The sequence below is a fragment of the Myodes glareolus genome, chromosome 14, assembly GCF_982192425.1.
Source record: "Myodes glareolus chromosome 14, mMyoGla1.1, whole genome shotgun sequence".
Classification (NCBI taxonomy): Eukaryota; Metazoa; Chordata; class Mammalia; order Rodentia; family Cricetidae; genus Myodes; species Myodes glareolus.
In genome coordinates this window covers 18405834-18429280 of record NC_142039.1, presented here as the reverse complement: position 1 = coordinate 18429280, position 23447 = coordinate 18405834, and the positions used below count along the sequence as shown (strand labels likewise).

Sequence of the window (23447 nt, the reverse complement as noted above, 5' to 3'; positions counted from 1 at the left end):
CTGTACATCTTTAGTTTCTATACTTGTGGGATAGACAGATGGAGCAAGAGTACACAGGAGCTCTCTAGATGATTCAGTCTCAAGAAGGCCACACAGAACAGAACTGGAAAAGGTGAGAGCACTGACGTGATGCGTGGCATTGGCATTTATGCAGTTGCTTCTCTGTAGAGCAGTCATCTACAGTGGCAGAGCAGAGGTCTGTTCCGTAGGCAGAGACAGACTTAAAGACTGGAATTATAGACAACTTTTTCAACTGCGGAGAGATGGCTCAGCATTTAAAAACAAACAGTTCTCTGACCGAGAACCTGAATTGGGTTCCCGACACCAACATTAAGCCACAGACAGCCATCCAGTTCCACGGGATGAAATATTACTGGCCTCTCTAGGTACTTACTTTCATATGTGCATACATCAACATATATATACACACACACATACACATAATTAAAAATAATTTTAGCCGGGTGGTGGTGGCACACTCCTTTAATCCTAGCACTGGAGAGGCAGAGGCAGGCAAATCTCTGAGTTTGAGGCCAGCCTGGTCTACAATACAAAGCAAGTTCCAGGACAGGCCCCAGAGCTGCAAAGAAACCCTGTCTCAATAAACCAAAAACAAAACAAAAAAAGATAATTTTTAAAAATAAGCATTTCTTAAAAGTCTGTAAAAGTTATTATCGTTGCTAAGGAAGAGTTTTTTAAATGGACAAAACAAACATTTATTTTAGACTGAAGGAAAGTATCCAGAACCAGGAGTGGTGGCACACGCCTTTATTTCCAGTACTTGGGAGGCAGAGACAGGCGGATCTCTGTGAGTTTGAGGCCAGCCTGGTCTACAGAGTGAGTTCCAGGACAGGCTCCAAAGCTACACAGAGAAACCCTGTCTCAGAAAAGGGTATCCAGAACCAAAGAAACAAAGGAAGTGACTGTGAAGTGAGAAAAGGAAGACAGAGTGGAGGGTTGTGACCATCACAGAACAGTCTTTGGGAGAGTCAGTCCTCAGCCAACCGCACACAGGAACCTCTCTGCTTGAACATTCCCCAGTTTCTGCCTTTTTATCTTTCCCAGGTACCTAGTACACAAGGTGAAAGGCAGAACACCAAACAGATGCTGAATAAATTGATTATGCTCTTAAAACAAAGAAATGAAGTGTGTACAGTTTTATAACTGGCAACCAAGATGTCCTTCCAACGAATAGATGGTAGCCTGTCCATTTTGTCCGGTACTGTCCACCTAGCTAATAGGACTTACCTCTGGAAACCCTCAGAAAGCTCAGAGGCTGACGACAGAACCTGGGCTCGCTGGTTCAGTACAGCAACCCCAGCCAAGTGTGTTGGAGATACTGCTTTGATTTGTTGGCCTGGTTTACATCTTCTAAATGCCTTTCCCATTTTCAGATCTACTTCCAAAGTCTGTTTTTAGGGACTATACTTGGAATCCTTCCCCTTTTCTGCTGGTATGCTTTCCAAAGTAACAGATCTTGGGGGAGATGCATTCGTAGCCAGGCCTATTGGCATAGGGCAGTATATCTCAGCTACCTGGGAAACTGAGGCAGAACGATTACAAGTTCAAGACTAACCTAGTCAACTTAGAAGACTGTCTTAAAATAGAAAATAAAACAGAGCTGAGGATGCTGCTCTATAATACAGCACTCGCTTAGCATACATAGTTCCTCTGTACAAGTCCTAGTACCGCAGTATGGGTTGTGGGGGCAGACTGTTCCAAGATGTAAAATTGGACCAACAGTTCCCCAGTAAGTCTGACAGTGATGACGACACAGTGTCTTGCTTAAATAAATCTGCTAACCGTGGATTTAAAAGAGCTCTGAGACATGAGGGAAAGCTCAGCAGAATTGGGAACATTCCAGAAGCTGGAGCTGAAAAGTACTTATTGCACATATAGATTGAAAATATTAAGTATCTGGGTCTAGAAACAAGATAGATTCCTATCCAGAGTTGAAGTTTAAAAACCAGTAAAGATTGTAATGGAGGAAGTGCTTTTGTTTTTACAGAGAATGTTGACATCTTAGCAAGAGTCAGTGGAGCTAATCGTTTCATTTCCTCAGGTGTGGAATGGAGTTACCTCACTTTCCTCACTGAAATACTGAGGTTTGATACACATGCGTTTATATGCGTATATACACATAGTACATATGTATCCTTGGGAAAACAAACATTTCTGCAGTCTTCCTGAAAGGGCTAGAATGTGAATGTAAATGCTAGTGTGGTTCTTCTCTGTTCCCCTTTTGTGCTTCAGTGTCCAGCTGGCAGGAAACTTCTCACAATACCTGAAATACAAACTCTCTGAAGACTAACCTCTCCTTAACAAAGACAAAACAGTGCTACTGGATGAAACAGAGTGGGACAGCCATGTCTGGGTGGGTTTTATTATCAAAGACCAGGCACTAAGGCCTGTCCAGAGTCAGTTTAGCAACACACTAATGTGTGATATGTGTTGAGTACTTGCAAAACCACAACTTTGTTGATCCTGACCCAGTCAATCCCACATACCTGTTTTCCAAATATGGCAGTGTAACATGAAATTTTGAGGTTCTGTTGTTCAGAGGAAAATCTATTGTAGCAACAGCCATCCTCTCATCTGGGAGCCCTTCCCCCTTCCACCATGATGAAGGCCAGACACAAGGCAGGAAGCTAGTGAGGCTGATGACTTGGGCCTTCTTTCCTCAGACTGTTTTTCCAGGGGCTACAGACTAGCCAATACCATATTTTATAGGGCAGAATGTCTTCATGGTTGTCTATCCAGATACCTCATCCATAATCCTGACAAGGAGCCAGAGGCTAAAGGATCGTTTTTCTGAAGGTGTTGAGAGAGTTATTTTAGACCATGACAGACTAGGAAACAGGGGATTCTGGGAACCAGGATCTGTACTTCTGTGTCTGCGTGTTTCTGTCTTCTCACCCTTGTCAATCAGTAGTTATCAGCCTCATTCTCAGTCTGCATCCTGATCATTTGTAAAGTGCATGTTTGTCTGGGGCAGCTAAGAAGAGATGGACTTTTTAAAAGACAGGCTCTCACTATGCATCCCTGGCTGTCTTGGAACACGCTGTTAACCCAGGCTGGACTTGAACTCACAGAGATGCGGCTACATTTGTCTCTCTGTGCTTCCCAGGTGCTGTCATGTGGCATGTCCCACTACAGCAGGCTCAGTCCTTTTTATTTTGATAAATCATGAGCAAAATATTGAAGTGTCAGTGTTCTCTTTTTTCTGCTTCATTCTTATCACACAGATCCACATGTGATAAAATTATATTAATTGACTCTTTCAAACTCGAGGCCTCAAAGGCCATTTTCATACTTTGATATGTCTTTATAGGATTGAAAAAGATACCAAAAATAATACCTGGTTTATTGACAATTACTATTATAGGGTTTTTTTCAAATAAACTAGTGAAAGTTCTAGAAGGCGTTTAAAATGAAAATTGAAGTGATGAAAGCACTGAGACTACATTGTATATTAAAGTATGGTTTTCATCCACATCAGTTTCCCCTCTTGCAAAATTTTGGCTCTCAGAATAAAAAAAAAAATTGAAAAGTAATTTCAACTCACAATTTAGTCCCGAGACTGAATTTCCCTCTCTGGTCTTCTGGAGAATCCCTCTGCAGTGCTGCACCAAGCTATATATACTTTCCAGTGAATGGGCAGTGAAGTGGTACCAATGTACATGGGTAAAACACACGCCACCACAGACTGTCCAGTAATGAGAAGACAGACTCAAACCTTTTATGCTGCTGTATAGCATGATTTCCTCCTCCTACCCACATCAGCCCTTCCTTTTCTCTCTCTCCTTACTTTCCAGAAGTAAAATAAGAGGTGTGGTTATTGGAGAATAATTAGGCCCCATGGGAGAGGAGACAGTATTTCATCAATGCCCTAGGGTTGTGATTAGCTAATAATGATAGCACCTATGTTATTTCTTAACTATCCTGCCCCTCTCATTATTTTCCTGCACTGTTGGAATTCAGTATACAACTGATTGGAGACAAAACAGCAACCACAAGCTCCATTGTCTTACATTTAATAGATATTTTCTCTGTGTTTACAATTGTTTTGTTTCCTAAACCACAAAGACACTGTGCTTTCACTATCTAATCACTCTGTGGAAAGTGGTTCATCAATGCACTGAAGGCAGCTCTTGTTCCTTTCTATTAACACTGTTTTATGTAGCTTAGAAGAAAACTCTTGCTGTCTGGAAAATGTCAGGAAGAGGGTCAATATAAGAAAATCTGTTTTGTTCCCTGTGAAGGTAGTGTAGAGTTGTACTAGATATGACCTGCAAATACAGAAGTAAAGGGAGATCCTTGATGTAGGAAGAAAAGAACTCTTCAGTAAAGAAGTGGCAAGTGTGAATGATCAACAAACCCCTACTGGGTACTTCTCTACCTTCCTTGGCAGATCTGGCTTTTTAGAAGGATTAAGTATGACCATTCCATTAAGTATGACTTTCCCAAAGAAAAATGCTATCTTCTATCCCATCATCTGTAGAGGGTAAGAGAGCGAGCAACAGTGAAGTTTCTTTGTTTCCAGTGCATCTCAGGGTCAGGGCAAGTGAAGTCACAAAATGGCCTTGGATTTTGGCCTCCCACGTCCTGCTTATGCACAACTGAGAGTGGATATCTACTCCTTTCCTCTCAAGAGTTGTGTCAGGGATGAAAGTGTCTCTGGCCTGCTATTGTGACACCAAGGCAGTAGCTAGCTTCATGGTTCTGGATTTAAATACCTTTACTTTCTTTGTCTTATAGCAGAAAGTAAGTTGGTAAGTCCTTCACTGCACCACAGCTTCACTAAGGCCACAAGCTAAAGAGAAGTGAGTGCTCTTGCCTGTCTCAGGTCTGCAGATCAGCTTTCCTGTAAGAAGACTAGATGAGCCTGTCCTATCTCCCTGCCTCAGCCTTTCATTCATTCTTTCAGCATGTGCATAGTACCTACTGTGTGTCATCACTCTTAGTACCTACTGTGTGTCATCACTCTTAGTACCTACTGTGTGTCATCACTCTTAGTATCTACTGTGTGTCGTCACTCTCAGTACCTACTGTGTGTCGTCACTCTTGGTACCCATTGTGTGTCATCACTCTTAGTACCTATTGTGTGTCATTACTCTTGAGGTTATAGGAAATTAAAACAGGCAAAAATCCCTATTCTTTAATAGGCTTGCCTTCTGGTGGGATTTTTTTAATATATAGAACAGAAACCACACTTATTATAGTTTTTTGTTTGGTTGGTTTTGTTTTTTGAGATAGGGTTTCTCTGTGTAGCTTCTGCTTCCCTGGAACTTGCTCTGTAGACCAGGCTGGATTCAATCACAGCTTCACCTGCCTTTATTACAGTTTTTTTTAAAAAACTTTTGATTTTCCATATGTTCTTTCCTGTCATAAACCAGACATAACCTCTCTCCATAAACCTTCACAGTTCTAAGGGAAATTTATAAAATTACATCAGACATTCCTGAGACCAGTGGTTCCCAGTCAATGGCTCATGCAAAAATAAAGATGGCTTTCTGAAATCAGATTTCTGAGAGCTCTTCTCAGCAACTATAGTGTTTAGTGAATCAAAATGAGTCCCAAGATCTACTGATTCTGAGATATGGGAAATCCTAACTATCTCTTTAAAAAATAAAAAACCGGGCAACTCTGACCAGATGACCCAGATAACATCTCAGCAACTCAGCAACACTGGCTTCTGGGTTTATGCTACACACACACACACACACACACACACACACACACACACACACACATCTGTCCTTTATGTTTATTCATTTAGAGTTGGAGTGGCATGCGCTAGTAAATATCCCTTAGAGAGAAGACAGAAACTACCAGTAGGGCAAGCATAACGAGTCATAAGTTCCATAGATACCTTTAGCACTGTCTAAATAGAGCTATATTTACGTCTTCAATATGTTGTGGGAAGTGAAATTGGAAACTTTCCTAAAGTTTAGCCTTGAATTGTGAGAATTCTATCTCATTGGAGTGCTCATTTTGGAGATGGCAACCATGTTTGGAGCTAGTAAAAACCAAAGCATTTTGAAAAGCTGATTGAGGCTACCAACGCTAGCTCCAAGGGTTGCAGCAAGCCCTTCATACATAACTATCCAGGTCCCTGCATTCATAGATTTCACAAGTGAAGGCAATTATGCCTCTGGGCCATTTCCCCTCACTTTAGAAATCATCTATTCTCAGATGAGTCTCCTTCATATTAACCTGAAATCCACCGTCCACTGTTTCTAATTTTAATCTCTCGAACTACAAAGAATACCTTTTTGATGTCAGAACCTAAGACTGTTGTGGTGATATTTTCTTTGTGCTATAACAAATAAAGCTTGTCTGAAGATCAGAGAGCAGAGCTAAGCCACTAGTTATCCATAGAGGCCAGGCAGTGGTGGCTCACACCTTTAATCCCAGCACTTGGGAGGAAGATCAGGAGTTAAAGGCCACCCTGGGCTACATGAAATTGAATCTGTCTAAAGAGAAACAGAGCCAGGTGGTAGTGGTGGCTCACACCTTTAACCCCAGCACTAAGGAAATAGAGGCAGGAAATTAAGGCAGGAGGAGACAGGATCTCAAGTGCATTCAGTCTGAGGAGTCATAGGGACAGGATCAGTCTGAGGATTCAGTAGAGGTAAGAACTAGTGGCTGACTGCTCAGGTTCTCTGATCTTTCAGCATTACTCCCTATATCTGACTTCGGGTTTTTATTATTAAGACCAATTAGAAAACATGTTATAGATTTGGTTTTCTCTTTGTAAACTAAATATTACATGTTTAAACTTTTCTTGTGTTTTTTTTTTTAACTTTCATCTCTGATCATTCTGGATGTTCTCAAAACTATACACACAAACACACACGATTAGGGAGGTGGCTTTCTTGATATGTAACTTAGCAGTAAAAGCTACTGTTTGTCATTGTTGATCCAGTTACGAAGGGGTGGGGCAGCGTTGAATCTTCAGGTGTTGCAGAATGATGAAATGGCTAATTTAAGGGCAGATGACCAAAGGTTTCCCAACAAATTCACATCCTGCTATATAGCAAACACCAGTGCCACAATTTTCTTGCCCTCTCTCAGAGATAAATTACAATTCTTCTTTGGGAATTAATGCTAAGCTCAGTTAAATTAAATTGTCTAATATCTTACAGATTGGAAGCAACAGAGCCAAAAATATTAAAGGTGGATATAGGCTCCACAAGCAAATTTATTGCCTCCATAAGTAAATCTCTGCGGTACCCACAAGGTTCATCCAAAACACAAAATAGGATTTTCAGTTCAGTGTCAACATAGTGTTAAGCCTCTATAGTTAACGAGCTGCCTGTAAATCCTAGTTCCATCATTCATAATGTCTAGCACCTGGTATGCACTCAAAAAATATTAGCTGTCATCATTATTAGTGTTGTTCCTGGTGAAAATGAGTTTTCTATTTTTGTTACTAATTACCACAAGTTCAGTTGCTTCAAAAATATATTATGTTAAAGTTCTACAGATAAAGAAATAATCCAGCACAATCACTGGACTGATATCAGAGTATCAGCAAGTTGCATTCCCTCCAAATGTGATAGAGGGGGTCCAATTTCATTCCCTTTACAAATTCTGGCCTGTCTTTATCTTCAGAGCCAGGGACCTTGGGTCAAATCCTGCTTTGCTACCATATTCCTGGAGTTTTCCAATTCTCACTTGCACTTTTATGAGCCCACTAGTATATTAGACAATCTGGAAAGTATCCCCATTTTGGGATCAACTAACTAACAACTTTAATTGCATCTTTAGTTCATCTTTACCATGTAGCCTAGCGTGTTCTCAGGTTCAAGGAATTAAAACTTGGACATCTCATGAGAAGGGGCTGTTCTGCCTGTCTCTTCCTCGAAACATAGTTCTTTTAGAACCAAAGCTTTATTTGCCTGTGCAGGATAGAAAGAGAGCAGACAAGAAGGTCTTTAGCAAAGCACCATGTTATTTTGTTTCAGCCCAGTACCCTTGTGATTGTGGTCAGTGAATGAATGGTCTTGCCATTCTCTCCATTCTAAGAAGTCACTTCTTTTCCCATAAGCCAAGTGAAAATGATGATGGGAAGAAAAATTATGGTCCTTTCCTCTCTAGAAAACTAAGAAAAGGAAAGCAGGCACAAATCACCTTTGAAAGAAAACAAACTAAACTCTTTATTGCTAAGACTGGAACCCAGATCCCTGTATGCAGGACACATGTGCTGTACCCTGTCTATACCACCAGCCCCCGATTAAACTTTCTTAACAGTGGTGACTGTTACCTTAATATATGCACTGGTTAAAGAGAGATTTCTGCTTACATCTGCATGAAAAAGTCATGTGATCTTCCTGTGACCCTGCACACAGCTGGAATTCTAGCTGCCTTCTGTACCTCTCCTGTATGCTAACTAGGTAAGTCTCTTCAACACCTTCATCTATGCTTTCTCATCCTTAAAGGAAAGGAAGACGTCTGGCTAGTTTTCAGGCTGTCTTAAAGGATCTACCTGCAGTGGAAGGACGCCTGAGAAACTGGCCACCCTATGGTATTGGGAGCTAGGGAGTGGAAAGCAGAGCTGGCACTGGCTGAGTGCCATGGTAGGGGCTTTGTTAACACCATTGTCTCTCTGCATCACAAAGGCCTGAGTGGGTACTCAGTCTGTGACCCACAGTTTTCACCTGAGTCAATCAATTCCTACATATGTTGTTTACCCAGGACAAACTCTGAACACAAGCCATCCCATTCCCTCCATTGGGGTTGGTGTTAGGGATTTCTCATTGTGGAATTTTTACAGTAAGGAACAAATCTAGTCAGATGAACAAGAAATTTTGTGACCATATCAAAGCAAGCATGTCCTTACTACCAATCTCCTTTGACTATCTCACTTCTCAAATTTTATACTGCCCCTGCATACAGTTTCACAAAGGGCACAGACTGTGTCTACCACATGAGCTATTAAAGACAAGACTTTTGTCTACTACGTTTCATTTTCTTTCCTTGTTAGTTTGTCCCAACATCTATAGGCTGGTAGGTAAGATATATCCTGTGGTAATGCCATGTATGAAAGTTATCACTGGCACCACATAAACAAGGTGAAGCAAACATTGCTGGGCCCCATTTGGATTCTTCCTTATGTTACTCTGCAACCTCTTGTATGGAATGAAGCAGCCTCCTACCAACAGGCATTCTTGGAAAATGAACCAACATTTACACACCACACCTTTCCTGAAGTACTCTTTTGGCATTTTACAAATAGTTTTTGTGAGAAAGTGAAAGATACGACTCCCAGGAAAGACTGGAGAGAATTTTAGGTGGACAGAATGCAGTTACCCAAGACAGCCCATTGCTAGTCTGTCCACAGTAAAATGGAACAATATGTGGGTTGATGCCTTTAATTTGTTTCTGTGTTGAGAACCTTTTTTTATATGTTGTGCATCTACCAAACATTTAGTTTTAAGTGCTTGATGCTTGACGGAGATTGGCCCTGTGACAAATCTGAATTTAAACAGATTGTTAAAATTCAAAAGGTTCTTAAAGGAAGCTCCATAGGCAATGAAGAGATCTCTTTGCAACTAAAGTTAGGACAAATTTTTAAAGTATTGGCCAACGATACAGCATACATGGAGTCCTCTCACTTTAAACACTTCATGCAGGTAATTTCTCACATTTTCCTACTTAATTCTACTCTGTACATCTTCTTTGCCTTCTATTAAGATTTCCAAAAGTAGTACAATAAGAGGTGTGAAACTGTATTCAGTCAACTTACTATAATCAGTCCCACGTGTTTTAAATTAAGTAGAAAAACAAGGTGCAAACAGACTATGGCTAGCAACTGTTTACTGTTCAGGACAGAGGGTCCTGTCGCTCCAGGCCTCTTTCACCACCACCCATATTCAGTAAACCCAGGTTTGCTTGACACTGGAGTGCCACATGTGTCTCTAATGATTTTCTCTCTAGAAAAAAACTTACCACTTACCATTAGAGCTGTGGATTATGTACACAAGAGCAAATAGAGGAAATTTGTTACTCCTTTCTCCTCAGACTCACCTCTCAGGCCTAAAAGACCCCCTAAAATCATTCACAAACCATGGAATCTGCCAGTTTCAAAGTCATTCTCTCTCTTGCTGCTGAGTGAAAACTCTAAGGTGAAGTAAGCTGCCGATGCTACTACTTTCTTCTTTGTTGTATTCCTCTGTATTTGATCTCAGATAGTGGGCAAACACAGCATGGCATGTGTCACCCTCTGATTTCTTTATAAGACAGAGGAGATGGGCCACCCAGCAGAAATAAAAATATAGCCATGATGTCATCAACAGTTAAAGATGATTTTATTAGTTACTTGTCTTGTTGAGACCAAAATACCTTACAAAAGCAACTTAAGGAAGGGAAATATGGTTTAGGATCACAGTTCGAGGCTCTAGTCCATAATGGCAAAGAAAGTCATGGTGCAGGAGTGTGAGGCAGCTGGTCACACTGCATCTGCTGCAAGGAAGCTGAGGAGGATGCATGCTGGTGCTCAGCTTATTTGCTCCTTTTTTTGTCAGTCCAGCACTGTACACATTTAGGGTGTGTGTTCCAACCTCAGTTAACCTGTTCCAGGAAAATCCTCAAAGACAGGCTCAAAGGTTTGTTTTCTAGTGATCCTAAATCCTGCCAAATTGGTCATCAAGATTAACCATCACAGGTGTTTAGACTGAAAAGTAGGGAAGAAACAACTCCTCTTCTTTGTGGTTGTGTGAGATATATCCAAGATGACCATCCCTTCATTTCATCTTTCACTTAATAAATGATAAAGAACCAAGGGTAAGTAATCATTACAGTGACACTGAGCTATCTTCTTTTTTCTTTCCGTTTTCTTTTTGTTGTTGTTGTTGTTAATGTTAAAATGAAAACAAGCAAAACTTGGGAGAACAGTTTGCACATGAAGTCTTTGCAGCTTGACTGTGGTTTTCAGACCCTTATTTCTTTCAGTTGGTGTTATTGGCAGCTAAGCGTAAGGTCTCTGATATGAACAATAGTTACACATTTGCCAGATGACCAAGGGCCTAGATTTCCTCCCCTCCATAACTCCTCCAGCTTTGGTTTCTGTTCATTTCCTGAACTGTGTGAGGATTATCCCATGCCTCAGCCTATTTTCCATTCACTTCTCTTTGCTCTGAAGAGTGTGAGGACAGAAAACTCAAGCTTAAGTAAAATCAGTCTTCTGCTAGACATTTGAGTTACTACTGTACTGGCCGCATTCATCAGGACAAATTCCCTCTCATTTTCTTTGACCCTGATGAAATACAGGTTTTGTGAAATGCAAGAGATTAGGCCAATGTTTTTCTCTTCAGAGTTGTCCTATATTAGTCTCTTACTACTCTAGCCAATATATCTTCTTATAGCTGCTGTTGGCAATGTATGTATTTTCTATCCTTTAACAGACTTATGGGTCCACTTCTGGTTTTTCCCCTTTAGAATGGAATGAAAGCAATATGTGTCAGTGGGAACTATACTTCCAAGTTTGAACTGTGATCTTCTCCTGAGCTAGTGATATGTGGGTTCAGTGTTTCCCATGTAGGCAGCAGCAGTGAATGATAGGGCCAGTCAGTCTCAGTCACGAGGAGAAACATCAGGTCTCTTACTGTGTTACGGAAATGGAATGTTCAGTAGGATGGTGTAGCAAATACATTTCCAACTTACGATATTTCCCATTTTGAATGTGCTCATTGTTCTGTTGGAAGTCAAGGAGAATCTGTATTTTTTCAAGTTATTTGTTTCTGAATCTTAAGTGCACCTCCTTACTTACCATAGTTAAATCTCAGCTGGAAATTTTTGTTAAGTACAGTCTGGCCATACCTCCCTTTCCATATTAACACTTCTATAAATAAGGTTGAGTTGGGGTGTGTCCTTTGCTTTTGCTTTTTTGTCACATGGCCTGTTTCTCTAGTCTTCTTTTATAGTTTTATTATAATTAAGTGAATGTTTACTAATACAAAATGTTAATTTCCTTACTAATCTTTCATATTTTATTTTCTTATTTTAATGATTAAATTATCAGAACATACTTCTAATTTATTGTCTTCATTTCAGTAAGATAAAAAAATGTTCCTCCTATATAATTCCTTCCCTTCTGGCATTTCAGGTGTCTTTTATATAAGCAGTATGTTAAAAACCTAACAACATATCATAATTACTTTATATAATCTTACATCTTTTAAAGAAACTGAATAAAGGAGAGCAAGTAGTAAATCTTAATATTTATAGGGTATTTATAACTTTATTTACAATTTCTAGTTCTCTTCATTCTCAAGATCTGCATTTCTTGTTCTGATAGAATTTTCCTACATCCTCCTCCTTTGTTTGAATATTCTCAAATACATTATATTTCTTATACAGCATACCTAATGCTGTTATATACATTTTAGTCAACTTATTTGAGATGAGAGTTAAGAGCTATTATACTTTATAATATGTAATTACGTACACTATGTATGTGTGTTGATACCTGTCTAAGATCTCTTGTTATAAACCTAAAGAATTTTATTATTTCTTATGAGGCAGATCTGATACCTATGAAGTAATGGTTTTTTTGTTGTTTGATTCTTTTTAATCTGGAAATTGTTTCTCCCATTTTTGGAAGATAATTTTTCTGAATATAATTGTAGTTGGCACTTAGTGTTTCCCTGTTACTGAGTATGTTCCATAGTAAATGCATTGACTCTGCTGAGAAGTCGACTGTGCATCTTACCTGAATCCCTTGTATGATGGTTTTTTCTTTTGCTACTTTTAGAAATTCCTCTTGCTCATTGACCTTCAACATCTGTATTTTCATATATCTGGATCTGGGTCTCTTTGTGACATAGTAGTTTATCATACTTAGAATTGGTTCATTGTGTCAATGTCTCTAATCAAATTTGGGAAATCATTAGTCATCGTGCTTTGGAACAGTTTTTCTTTTTTCTTTTTATTGAGCTGTACTTTTTTCTCCACTCCTCTCCCTTCCTCCCTTCTCCCTTTCTACCCTTTTCTGTGACCCTCACGCTCCCAATTTACTCAGGAGATCTTGTCTTTTCCACCTTCCTAAGGGACATTTTTCTAGTCTCCACTATCACCCCTTGCCTTATGCTTTACATATATGTTAGTGTGTTCAACTCTGTGCCACATTCCTTTAGTGTTGTGTTTACTTTTTATTTTTATTTTCCTCTCTGTTCTTCTGAATATTTGTATTTATAAATAAATCATGCCTTTCTTCCATTCTTTAAGCAGGATTTCCTCTAGTTGAGTATCTTTTTAATACCTTCTTTGATTTCTCTACCTGCTAAGTCTTAATATCTGGGTCTCTGTTATCTACTCCTTTGCTCTATATGAATCACATCTTATTTCTTGGCTTATTATTATGATTTTTTTAACAACTGAGGATCTTAAATAAAGCAAATCTCGTCCTGTTTCTCCTCATTCACTCCCAGACTGACTTCTTCATTGTTTATTTGCTTAGCAACTTAGCAAGATTAGTGTAGTAAAGAATATTGCTCTGACATGGTGCCCTTGATATCTTCATTCAAAAGGCATAACCTTGGGCTATGAGTGACAATTGTTTTTCTTTCTTTCTTTCTTTAAATATTTCTCCTCTGTTGCTTATGTGCCTGATGTTAGGTCTCTAGCTGATATATCTCTCTGTTGTCATCATACCCAGTGTTAGCCTTAATACATTTCTAGGGTTTTTTGCTCATAGACACCAAAGTCTGATCTGATTAAAGCCAGGCCGTTGTAGGGGTCATCTTTGAACTAATCCATGAGGCAAGCCCTGACCACAGGAAGATATCCCTTAGCAGTCTTTCTGACTGCTTCACCAGCTATGAACTATCAGCCCACTCCTAAAATTGCTTACCAGCTACATTTTTGTTAACGATAGCTTACATTTTCCCATCTCTTTCAAATAAAGTGTCCCCTTTAAAAGAACCTGTGTTCTTACCCTGTCTCACACTCTAGACAGAAGCTCTGTCTCATTGTTTCATAGCTGGTATGGGAGCAATGGCTTTGATTTTCTTCTAGTGGCACCTCTGCTCTTAAGAAGAGTTTCTGTGCGAGGGAGGTTACACTCTTCTTCACTTGCCTTTTCTAGCACAGACTTCTAGCCTGTATATTTGGTAGTGTGGAAGTAATTGAAGCCTGATTTCTCCCAGCAAGTTGTTTATAGAAAAGGCCTCCATTCTTCATGACTTGGAATATAATTTGTACAATACAGAACAGAGGGGAAGAGAAGAATGGGGTAATTAGAAATAGCAAAGTCTTCTCTTCCCTGAAGGAACCGTGGTACTAGGTTTGGACCTGTCAGGAAGAGAGCCCCACTTCCTTGGTCTCAGGCAAGTTTCTGTTAAACTCATCTTCAGGGAGATACTGAGACACCCAGGGAAGGGAACCTATTGTAGACTCGTGAGTTCTTATGGAGATTTATACATTTTCCTAGAGAAGGGAAAATAGAGTTCTTTTGTTAGAACACTTTCTAGAGGTGGTAACTGATGCATTCCCTTCACGGAGGAGAGGCCACAGGTCCTTACATTCCCTCTCAGCTCTGCACTCACGCCACTCAGACTCGGGCTTTGTTTTGTTTTTCAGTACTTTGCTGGTTTAGAATTCAGATGTGTACCATGAATAGTTTTTCCACCTTATCTGCTGGCATAATCTGATAGGGACTTTTACATGTAGGATATCACCAGATAGAGTCCATGGGAAATGTGCAAATAGTTATAATTTAGGTGAACTCAGTCATCAGAAAAAATTTCCACTGGAAGAGAATACTAAGATATTGTTGTTTGTATTTTAATCACATCACTAAGTAGTAAATTACTAGAAAGCTTAGGAATGAGTGGTTAAATAAGGCAAACCCAGGAAGTAACACAATGAAATAAGCTTCCACATTTAGGGGCATTTGGTGAATTAGAAAAATTTTGAGTATAAAGTTTCAAAGGCTCCTGGTGCATAAAGAATACAAGAAGTTTGTGGCCTGCCTGAGGTAGGAGACCATCTCAGTACACCTCTGCAACCCCGAAAGGCTGAACTGTCAGTGTGGGATGAACTCAGTGCTGAGAAGAGCCCTTCTCAGAGATACTTTGCTCTGAGAACTTATAGTAGTGAACAGGCCTTCGTGCTTGCTCAAGACCTCAAGCATTTCAAAAAGGTCTCTAGTTCGCCTTTTCCTTTAACACCTTATGTAATCAAATGGAAATCATCCCTTAAAAGATCCATCTTCAACCCAGACCTCAAATATTTCCAGAGATAATTTTTCACAAATATTAAATATTATTAAATCTCTCATTCAAAAATCATAAAATACAGTTAAACCAAGGACCAAAAGTAGGAATCAGGGGCTGGAAATGACTCAGCAAGTAAGAGTCTTCAATGCTCTAACATGAGGACTGGGCTTTGAATACCAGTACCCGTGTTAGGTGAGTTACAAATGCTTGTAACTCCAGCTCCATGGGATCTAACTCCCTCTTCTGGTCCCAGCAGACACCAAAATACATATGCACATATACTCACATAAGTATATAAATAAATAAGCAGTAAAAACAAATCTTTTAAAAACTAAACAGCAGTCAGAGTTGAACAATATATTTAGATCAATCTGTGGTCTCAGAATTAGAATTATTAGCACATTTACAGAAAGGAAATGAAACCAGTATGTTCAAGAAGCTTAAGGGGTTTTAAAAATTTGAATAGCAATTGATTATTGCAATGACCATACTGATGCTGCTAGAAATGTAAATTATAACGTAACATACAGAGACTATAAATCTAAGAGCATTTTAGATACAGTTAAAGAAGGTTTGGTGAGCAAAATAGCACGAAATATAAATTTGAGAGTATAATCTAGACTTGCAGGGTTGTCATTCACAATTTTTTTCCCAGGCAACAGCAAGCAGCATACTCTTTATGCTGGCAAAACAGATGGAGGCAGACCATAGCTAGGGTAGAGACTGAATGCTCAATGAGGCTGAGGAACACTGAGCTGCAAACCCAACCCACCATGTGATCTCTTCAGTCACCAACCCTAAGTGCTAAAGGCCCTACATGTACAGTTCCATTTATCTTTACAGAGAATATTTAAGGAAAAATCACAGGTCTGTGGTGTTTAAGAGACTCCACGGTTAGCCTGTATAGTGACAACAGACTTTTTTCCGTTCTATCTGGCTCTCACCTTGTGCTTTCTCTTTCCCTTTCTCTCTTTTGCAGTGGCTGCTTCAACCCCCAATTCTACTGCTGGTGCAGCCATGAATTCCTTGACCTCTCTTGGAACTCTCCAAGGATTGGCTGGAGCCACTGTCGGATTGAATAATATTAATGCACTAGCAGGTACCGTAAACAGTGAGTATTTGCTGCTCTGGTGGACAGCCTTCCCCTAAATTCTCCAGAACATGGTCAACCAGAATTGACCAAAAAGGCTATGAAATGGGGAGAACTAAAACTTGGGATGGAGGAGCGCATGGTTCAATAGGCAAAAACTTGCCCCTTTGATTTTATCTCAAAATAAACCCAACCACATCCCACCCCAGCCTCTTTCCAGTGTGTAATATAAGTTTGAATCCTCAGATTGCTGTAGTTTGACAGATAGTTTCAGGTTCCAAGGAATTTGGTTTGGTTTTTTATTTTCTCAGCCATACTGCAAGGCAGGGTGTTATAATAGAAAAGTTAATGGCGTGGAAGTTGGGTAGCGTATATCCTACTCGACTGCCAGTCAACTGTAAGAGCTCAGGCAAATCACAGCTCCCTCTCTGGCCTAGTCTCCATGGGAAAATTGAAAATTCTGGGTCAAGTGATATTAAAGGTGCCCTCCAGCTTGAAAAATCAAGAATTCCAGATAAGTGTGAGAGCAAAAAACTAGTCCTTGGAAAGCCAGAAATGCAACTGAGTGTCAAGGAGCTACAGCTAGAAAGAGAACTGTCTTCATTAAGAGCCTGGAGATGTGAGCACCTCTCCAGTAGTGACTGTAAAGGGTGTCATTTTACTGTGGCAGACAGCACAGGATTAGCAAATAGGTTAGCAAATTACCCTTGATTCTGAAACAAACTGCCCCGTTTAGAAAGGATGCTAGCCTCTGTCCCACACAGCTAACTGTTCAGTTATTCAGATGCATGTGGAATAGTTCCCAGGCCTGAGGATGAGTCACACTGGAGGATCAGGTTTGGGTGGGCTTCTGCACTGGAGAAACTGAGCCTCAGCCATAAAGAGGACATATAATTTACCTTTCCATCCATTTGGTCACCCTGGTTGCCCTGGAGGCCCAGAACAGCTAACAGTTTCTGCATTGTGAACCTAGTTGTCTGCCAGACTGCCCAAGCAACCTGATACTTGCCTGCTTACATTTGTAGTAAGTGGGCCCTGGCTATTTACCTCACTTTAGGTCATGATTTATTAAATAGTAAACTGTTTTATATCAAGTGATCAGACCACAATTATTTTAAATCAAAAATCCTAAGTTATATTTAAAAGTTCAAAAAGTAATAATTTACAGTTGGACCAGCATGATGACTTGGCAGGTAAGGATGCTTGCTGCCAAGCCTGATGAACTGAGTTCAACCCCTGGGAACCCACTCAGACAAGTTGTCCTGTGACCTCCACAAGCATACCGCCACATCACATATCCCTTCTCTCTCTCTCTCTCTCTCTCTCTCTCTCTCTCTTTCTCTCTCTCTCTCTCCCCCTCCCTCTCTCCCTCCCTCCCTCCCTCCTTCCCTCACACACACACACACACACACACACACACACACACACACAAAATAAATATAACAAAAGAGTTTAAACTCTAAAATATATCCACATAAAGATTAACTTCTATAATCCCAGTAAGAAAATAAACCATATTTTAATAAGTAGATAATGTTCAGGTTTTATTAAGTCTTTTCTTTGGATGCTCTAGGGAAGTTTTAAAAAAATAGACTGAGTTTTACCTGACCATAAAGGAAAAATAATGTTTTCTTCCACAAGTGATGGCTCTGAATTAGCATTTAGCACATGGCCTGGTAACCCTGTGACAGCCAGAATGTTTTATTCCAGTTAAAACTGCCTCCAGCTTTTACATTTTCCAGCAGCCTCCTAGGAGCCTCGAGGTCTGAGTCCTGTTTCTGGTGCGGCTCCTCTTTTTGACCTTGTCCTGCAGCAGTGCCAGCCCACTTGCCCTTCACCTGGGTTTCGGATGTGTGTGTGCATACATCCCTCATGCTGCTTCTCTTGCCCCAGGACCTAGTTCCCCTCAAACAAGGACTTTGATTTGATCGCCAGCCTGTCCTTGGTCTGCAGAGTAACAGGCCAGTGGGAATGGTTGTCCTCCTCAGCACGTGCTCATGACTGCTGTGTGTCTCTTGTCCATGTCTTGTGCCTCTGCACTTGCTTTGTTTTGTGTTGCTAAGCTTTTCCCATCTTCATTGTGAGGAGTCAGGGGGAACATCATTGAATGATGAGAAACCATATAAGTCCTTGTGTGGGGTCATATGCTACACAAAGTTTGCTCTGGCAAGGACAACAGTTTCAGTTTGGGTTCCTGACTTCATTGTTTGCAGTTGGGTTAATAGAAATCTGCATAGTTCTTGACAAGTTAAGAAACAATGGTTTTAATTTCACATATCCCTGCCTACCAGTCAGAGTGAACCAGGAAGAAAATGTTTAACTTAACAAAAATTGTATACAAATAAAAATGTGTTCTTTCTTGATTGCTAAGCATTACTAGTGCAAACCTCTTCTATAGCCTCAGCATCAACTTTAATATTTGTCTCAGATTAAATACAAAGGGAAATTCTTATAGGGTAGAATATCCTCTTGGTTCATTCTCCTCAACAGAAATTATGATGAAACCTGTTGCAGATAATTTTCTCAAGGCAATCAAGAAATACTTTATAGACAGTCAGCTCCTAAAACAGTTAATGGCAGCTTGTGCATTGTTTCCTGCCCAACTCTGCACCAGGAATGGTTACTGTGTGTATTGTGGGTACAGTGATAAGAGGATTCTGGTTTTCTGAACAGAATCAGGTCTTCTCTATGAACAAAGCAGCAGAAAGAAAGTAGGAAGATGATGCCTCTTGGCCTGGACTTGATCCTTTTTCCTGCCAGTGCCTCTCTGAAAGGGTTCATAGATAAGTTGCTAGGTTAAACTGTTTGAAAGCCCTCTCCTTTCCTTTCCCTTATTTGTTAATGAGTTGAAACTAAATAAAAGTTCAGTCTCTAATAGTAAAGCTAGAGTCAGCAAGATGGAAAAGAACATGAGTCATTCAGATCCTTCATCTGGGTAGTTTAAGGATTCCATTGGTATGTTTTCTATATTAACATCTAAATTAAATTAAGATGAAAAATGCTTTGTGCAGATATATCTACCCAAGAGCCTCTGATTGGATATTTCTAAATCTAGGTGAAATGGCATCCTTCCTTTATTTGTTTAAATTATGTTCTCCCATATGTTGTCTGAAAATATGGCTATTTTCCGGTAACTAGCCATAAACACTTGGTGAAGAGTAGTTTTGAAATTCGTTTTTTGTGAAGAAAAGAAGAGAGGCACTGAGCACATTACCCTAGCTACATTGCTCTTATTTACACTGTGGGATTACCGCTTTAATCTGTCAGCTAGCAATTTCTGAAGATGAACGTCATTCCATACCAGAGCACAACCAAACACATTTGCATGTGTGATCTTACCAACACAGGCAAACATGGAAGTGCAACTGTAACTAAATCGATATCCATCTTCCCTAATTCCAGATATTTCCCAGATCCTCATTTATTAAGGTGTAGCTCTGCAGACTACACCTCATCTAATCAAAGGAAAATTTACCAGTCAGTAGATAATACACCTGTTCAAATAAATCCCTTACTTTTTCTCTCTTATTTATGTGTTCTATCTCCTAGAAGAGTGACCTGCAAATAAATGTGCTCCTGGCACACTCCTTCCACTTCTGCTTTTCTGTACCGTATCCATGGTGCTCACAAAAATAATGTGGGTGGCTGTCATCTTAGCTAACTGGGGTCTGAAAAGTAAATGTAAAAGACTGAGTAATCAGGCTGCATACCTCCTAACTGGCAGGCCAGCTACCCAGACTTCCCTTACAGAGGTTGGTCATGCCCATCATGTTATCCATCCTTTTTGTCTAAATAGCATATATGAGAATTTAGATGAAGAGTAGGAAAGAGCTGGTCCACGTAGCTTTGTCAAAGAAAAGCCCTATTCTTTTAAATTGAAATAACTGAAATATTTTATTCAACTAAACTTTCTTCAAATCACTGCTTCTATTGTCCAAGGCTTTTAGAGGTAATCAGATGCCAGCAGCCGAGCTGTTAAGTGTTAACTTTGGTACCACGACTATTTAATGTAGAATAACATCAGGTAATTCATAAGAATTGCTCTCAGAAATTGAAATCCTCCTCGGATGGTTCTTCAGATGCTTGTGTGTGGTCATTTACCTGTTACTCCCTGAATCTGGCCAATGCCCAGCCTCCAGATATTCCAAAATAGTACAAATATTCTCAATGCATTTGTATTTGAAAGAGCTTTTTTACCCCTCCCCTATTTTTATTCAAGAATATGGTTATATTCTAGAAGAGGGAAGCTTTAGGCTGAGGAGACCAAACTGTGGCTCTCTTATTTGCACAAGTCCCTGACCAGTTTCCCTGATCTTGGCATCTGTACTCCAGCTACCTCCTGCCTCCCTATAGCCATCCTCAAGCACATATGGCTAGACGTTTTCCTCCACGTACACAGCAGCAGTAGAAGCAAGCAGAGCTTCCAGAAAGTAGGTTAGGGTTGGAGTACAGTGTAGGAAAACAACCAGTCGTGACAACATACTACCCAGAATACTCTATTTAGTCATGAAATCTTCCAGTATTTTAAGAGTATGACGTTCATTCTGTTTCTGTTTTAAGGGGTAGAAAATGACTAAAGGAGGGAGAATTCAAAGCTGCAGACTAAGTAGAGCCCTTGTATGGCAACTGCACAACCCTCAGCAGACAAGCTGCAGTGGAGTGACAGGTCGTTTGGAGATACTCGTTAGAGTGTGACTTAGGCTTCAGCACATGCCAGGCAGCTGGGAAACCAGTTTCAAAGGGTCTGTGTGCACAGGAAACCATACAGCCTGGGGCAGAAGAGCAATTTCCTTTCAGAATTCCCTCCTATAAAGGAATTGAGTCCACAGCTTAATGGCCTGTATCCCTAACATCTGTTGGGAACTGAAAGAATCAGTTGTTCCAAGTTGTCTCACACACTCCTTTGGGCCTCTCAGAAGTATCACACACATACTAAGCAGTAAGGATAAAACATAACCAAAAGGGAAAAAGAAAATTCCAGTTCTTTGGCAGCCATAACAATAGGGATGAGTGTGGAGGAAAGGAACAGCGAGGTGAATATGATTAGTTGGTATCTGAGGGATCGTTTGGAGTAATTAGGAGGACAAACTATCTCTAAGCTCTGTAACAGTGCTTATTTGCATTAGTGGAATAGAAGAGAATAGACTTCATAATAGGAACCCAGAGCAGGTGCAGCAGATCCCCTTCTGGCCAGTGCCTCCTAACTTACTCTGTACTTGCTGAATGACTTGAAATTACTCCCTTTCTCCAAGTGCTCGTATTTCATTCTTGAGGCTTTCAGACTTTTCTTTCCCCAGCCTCTACGAAGATGCTATATGTTGTACTACTGTGTAAGGCCCAGTCCAGTGTCTTCAGGCCCCACAATAGGAAACCCAAACCGAAAGCACTAGGAGAGTCCTCTGCTACTAAGTCCTGGTCAGTTTCATGTCTGAAGAGATGACGTTGTTCAAGGAGTATACACACATCTGGTGTAAATAAGACATCTCCTGCCCTCTTTTCTTCCTGTGTGGCAGGTAGTGACCCTGACAGGGTGTTAAGTGATTTCTCTGCACCCTTTGCCAGCATCCTATAGCAGCTATCCTCCCTTACCATCAAGATTAGTGTGATTTCCAGTAAGTTGTTCTCAGAAACAGATCTTTTAAAAAGAAACCAAAGGCAATTGTGTTTCCTATTCCATTTCCTGTGTTCATGTGAAAGTTCATACTCCATGAAGCATACTCTGTTTTAACTTAATGTTCAAGAAAATGACAGTCAGCAGCCAAGACCCCAGGACAGAATCACACCCTGGTCTACACTCAGATCCCCAGGCTGCTGCCAGAATCCAGCTCATCGACAGTGTCTCTCCAGTTCACTGGAGAACATGGATTACTATCCGTGAGCATGTGCAGTGTGCCTTTCATAGGCTGTGAGTAGCTTGAACTGTCCTGTTTCTCAGCTCTGAACCAGCTAGGTGATGTATTCCTGAGGTCCCAGGCCCTCACATCCTTTGACTGTTTAGGAAGTCACTTTGATGGTACTGCTGACTCACTGAGGTGCACACCTAAGATCATGTCTGCTCTGCCTCTTCCTAATCACACAGCTTGAATGTAAAAGGTTTCTCTTTGCCCTCAAGTTTCCTGAAAGACCTGTGGCCCCCTAAGAACCTATAGTCAGTGGACAGCAGCATACAGATATGATAAGCTAATGGTTTGGTTTGGTTTGGTTTGGTTTTGGTTGGTTGTTTTTTTCTTTTCCACATGCTTCCAAGATCTAAGAAACAAAAGGTACATATTTCAGAAAGGTAGCAGTGGTTCTTGCCAGTAGCACACTGCATGGAGTGATTCTGTCTGACTTCAGGGCCTCATTGCATTTTTATCACTGGCAAAGGGAGGGAGAATTATCATTGCTTAATTTTTTTCTCCACCTTATTTTGATTTCTTTCTTCATATGTATTGTTTTTGACTTTATGTGCGTTTAATTGGTGTGCTAGCTGCATGCACTAGCTGTTGTACTGTGTCAAATGATTCTCTGACTTCCTTTGGAAAGCACTAATGAATAAGTGCTATTTCTCTTCTCTATTGTTGGGTTTTTTGTAAAGTTGCTCAAATGCTCTCAGGTATGGCGGCTCTGAATGGAGGACTTGGCGCCACAGGCTTGACGAATGGCACGGCTGGCACCATGGACGCCCTCACCCAGGCCTACTCAGGAATTCAGCAGTACGCGGCAGCTGCACTGCCCACTTTGTACAGCCAGAGCTTGCTGCAACAGCAGAGTGCTGCAGGCAGCCAGAAGGAAGGTAGGTATCGATCCGCACCCCAGGGCCTGGCGGGGCCAGCCAGAGCTGCATTTGCCTCTAGAACACGCCCAGAAGACGCTGATGTAAACCAGTGTCTTAAGAGAAATCGCCGGCTTAATTTCTAGTATTCATGTTACAAGAAAAAAGTCTCAAGCATGAGCCATTTATCACAGTCTCTGTTCATCTTACGTTTTCCTCAGTTTCTCACGAATCCCTTAAGAAGTTCTCATCCATCAGGTGCCTACAGGAAATGATTTACTAGTTGCTACCATCAAAAATGCCTAGTACATCCTCTTCCCAGTCAGCATGAACTCAGTCTCTCCTCACACAGAAACTCCTAGTGAGAGGGCCATCTGATGCA

General features: G+C 40.5%; 1 protein-coding gene across 27 annotated transcripts in view; it reads left to right on the top strand.

Annotated features, from left to right (window-relative positions):
• Celf2 (CUGBP Elav-like family member 2) overlaps nt 1-23447 on the top strand; it is an 811194-nt gene that overhangs the window by 775338 nt on the left and 12409 nt on the right. For 14 of the 27 annotated variants that reach the window (XM_085699122.2, XM_085699123.2, XM_085699113.2 and 11 more), the window contains 2 exons: nt 16201-16320; nt 22889-23086. In XM_085699122.2, coding sequence (XP_085555248.1) covers nt 16201-16320; nt 22889-23086 — 318 coding nt within the window. Of the gene's footprint in view, nt 1-16200; nt 16333-22888; nt 23087-23447 lie in introns of all 27 variants that reach the window. The other 13 variants (XM_085699129.2, XM_085699112.2, XM_085699120.2 and 10 more) reach the window with 3 other exon arrangements.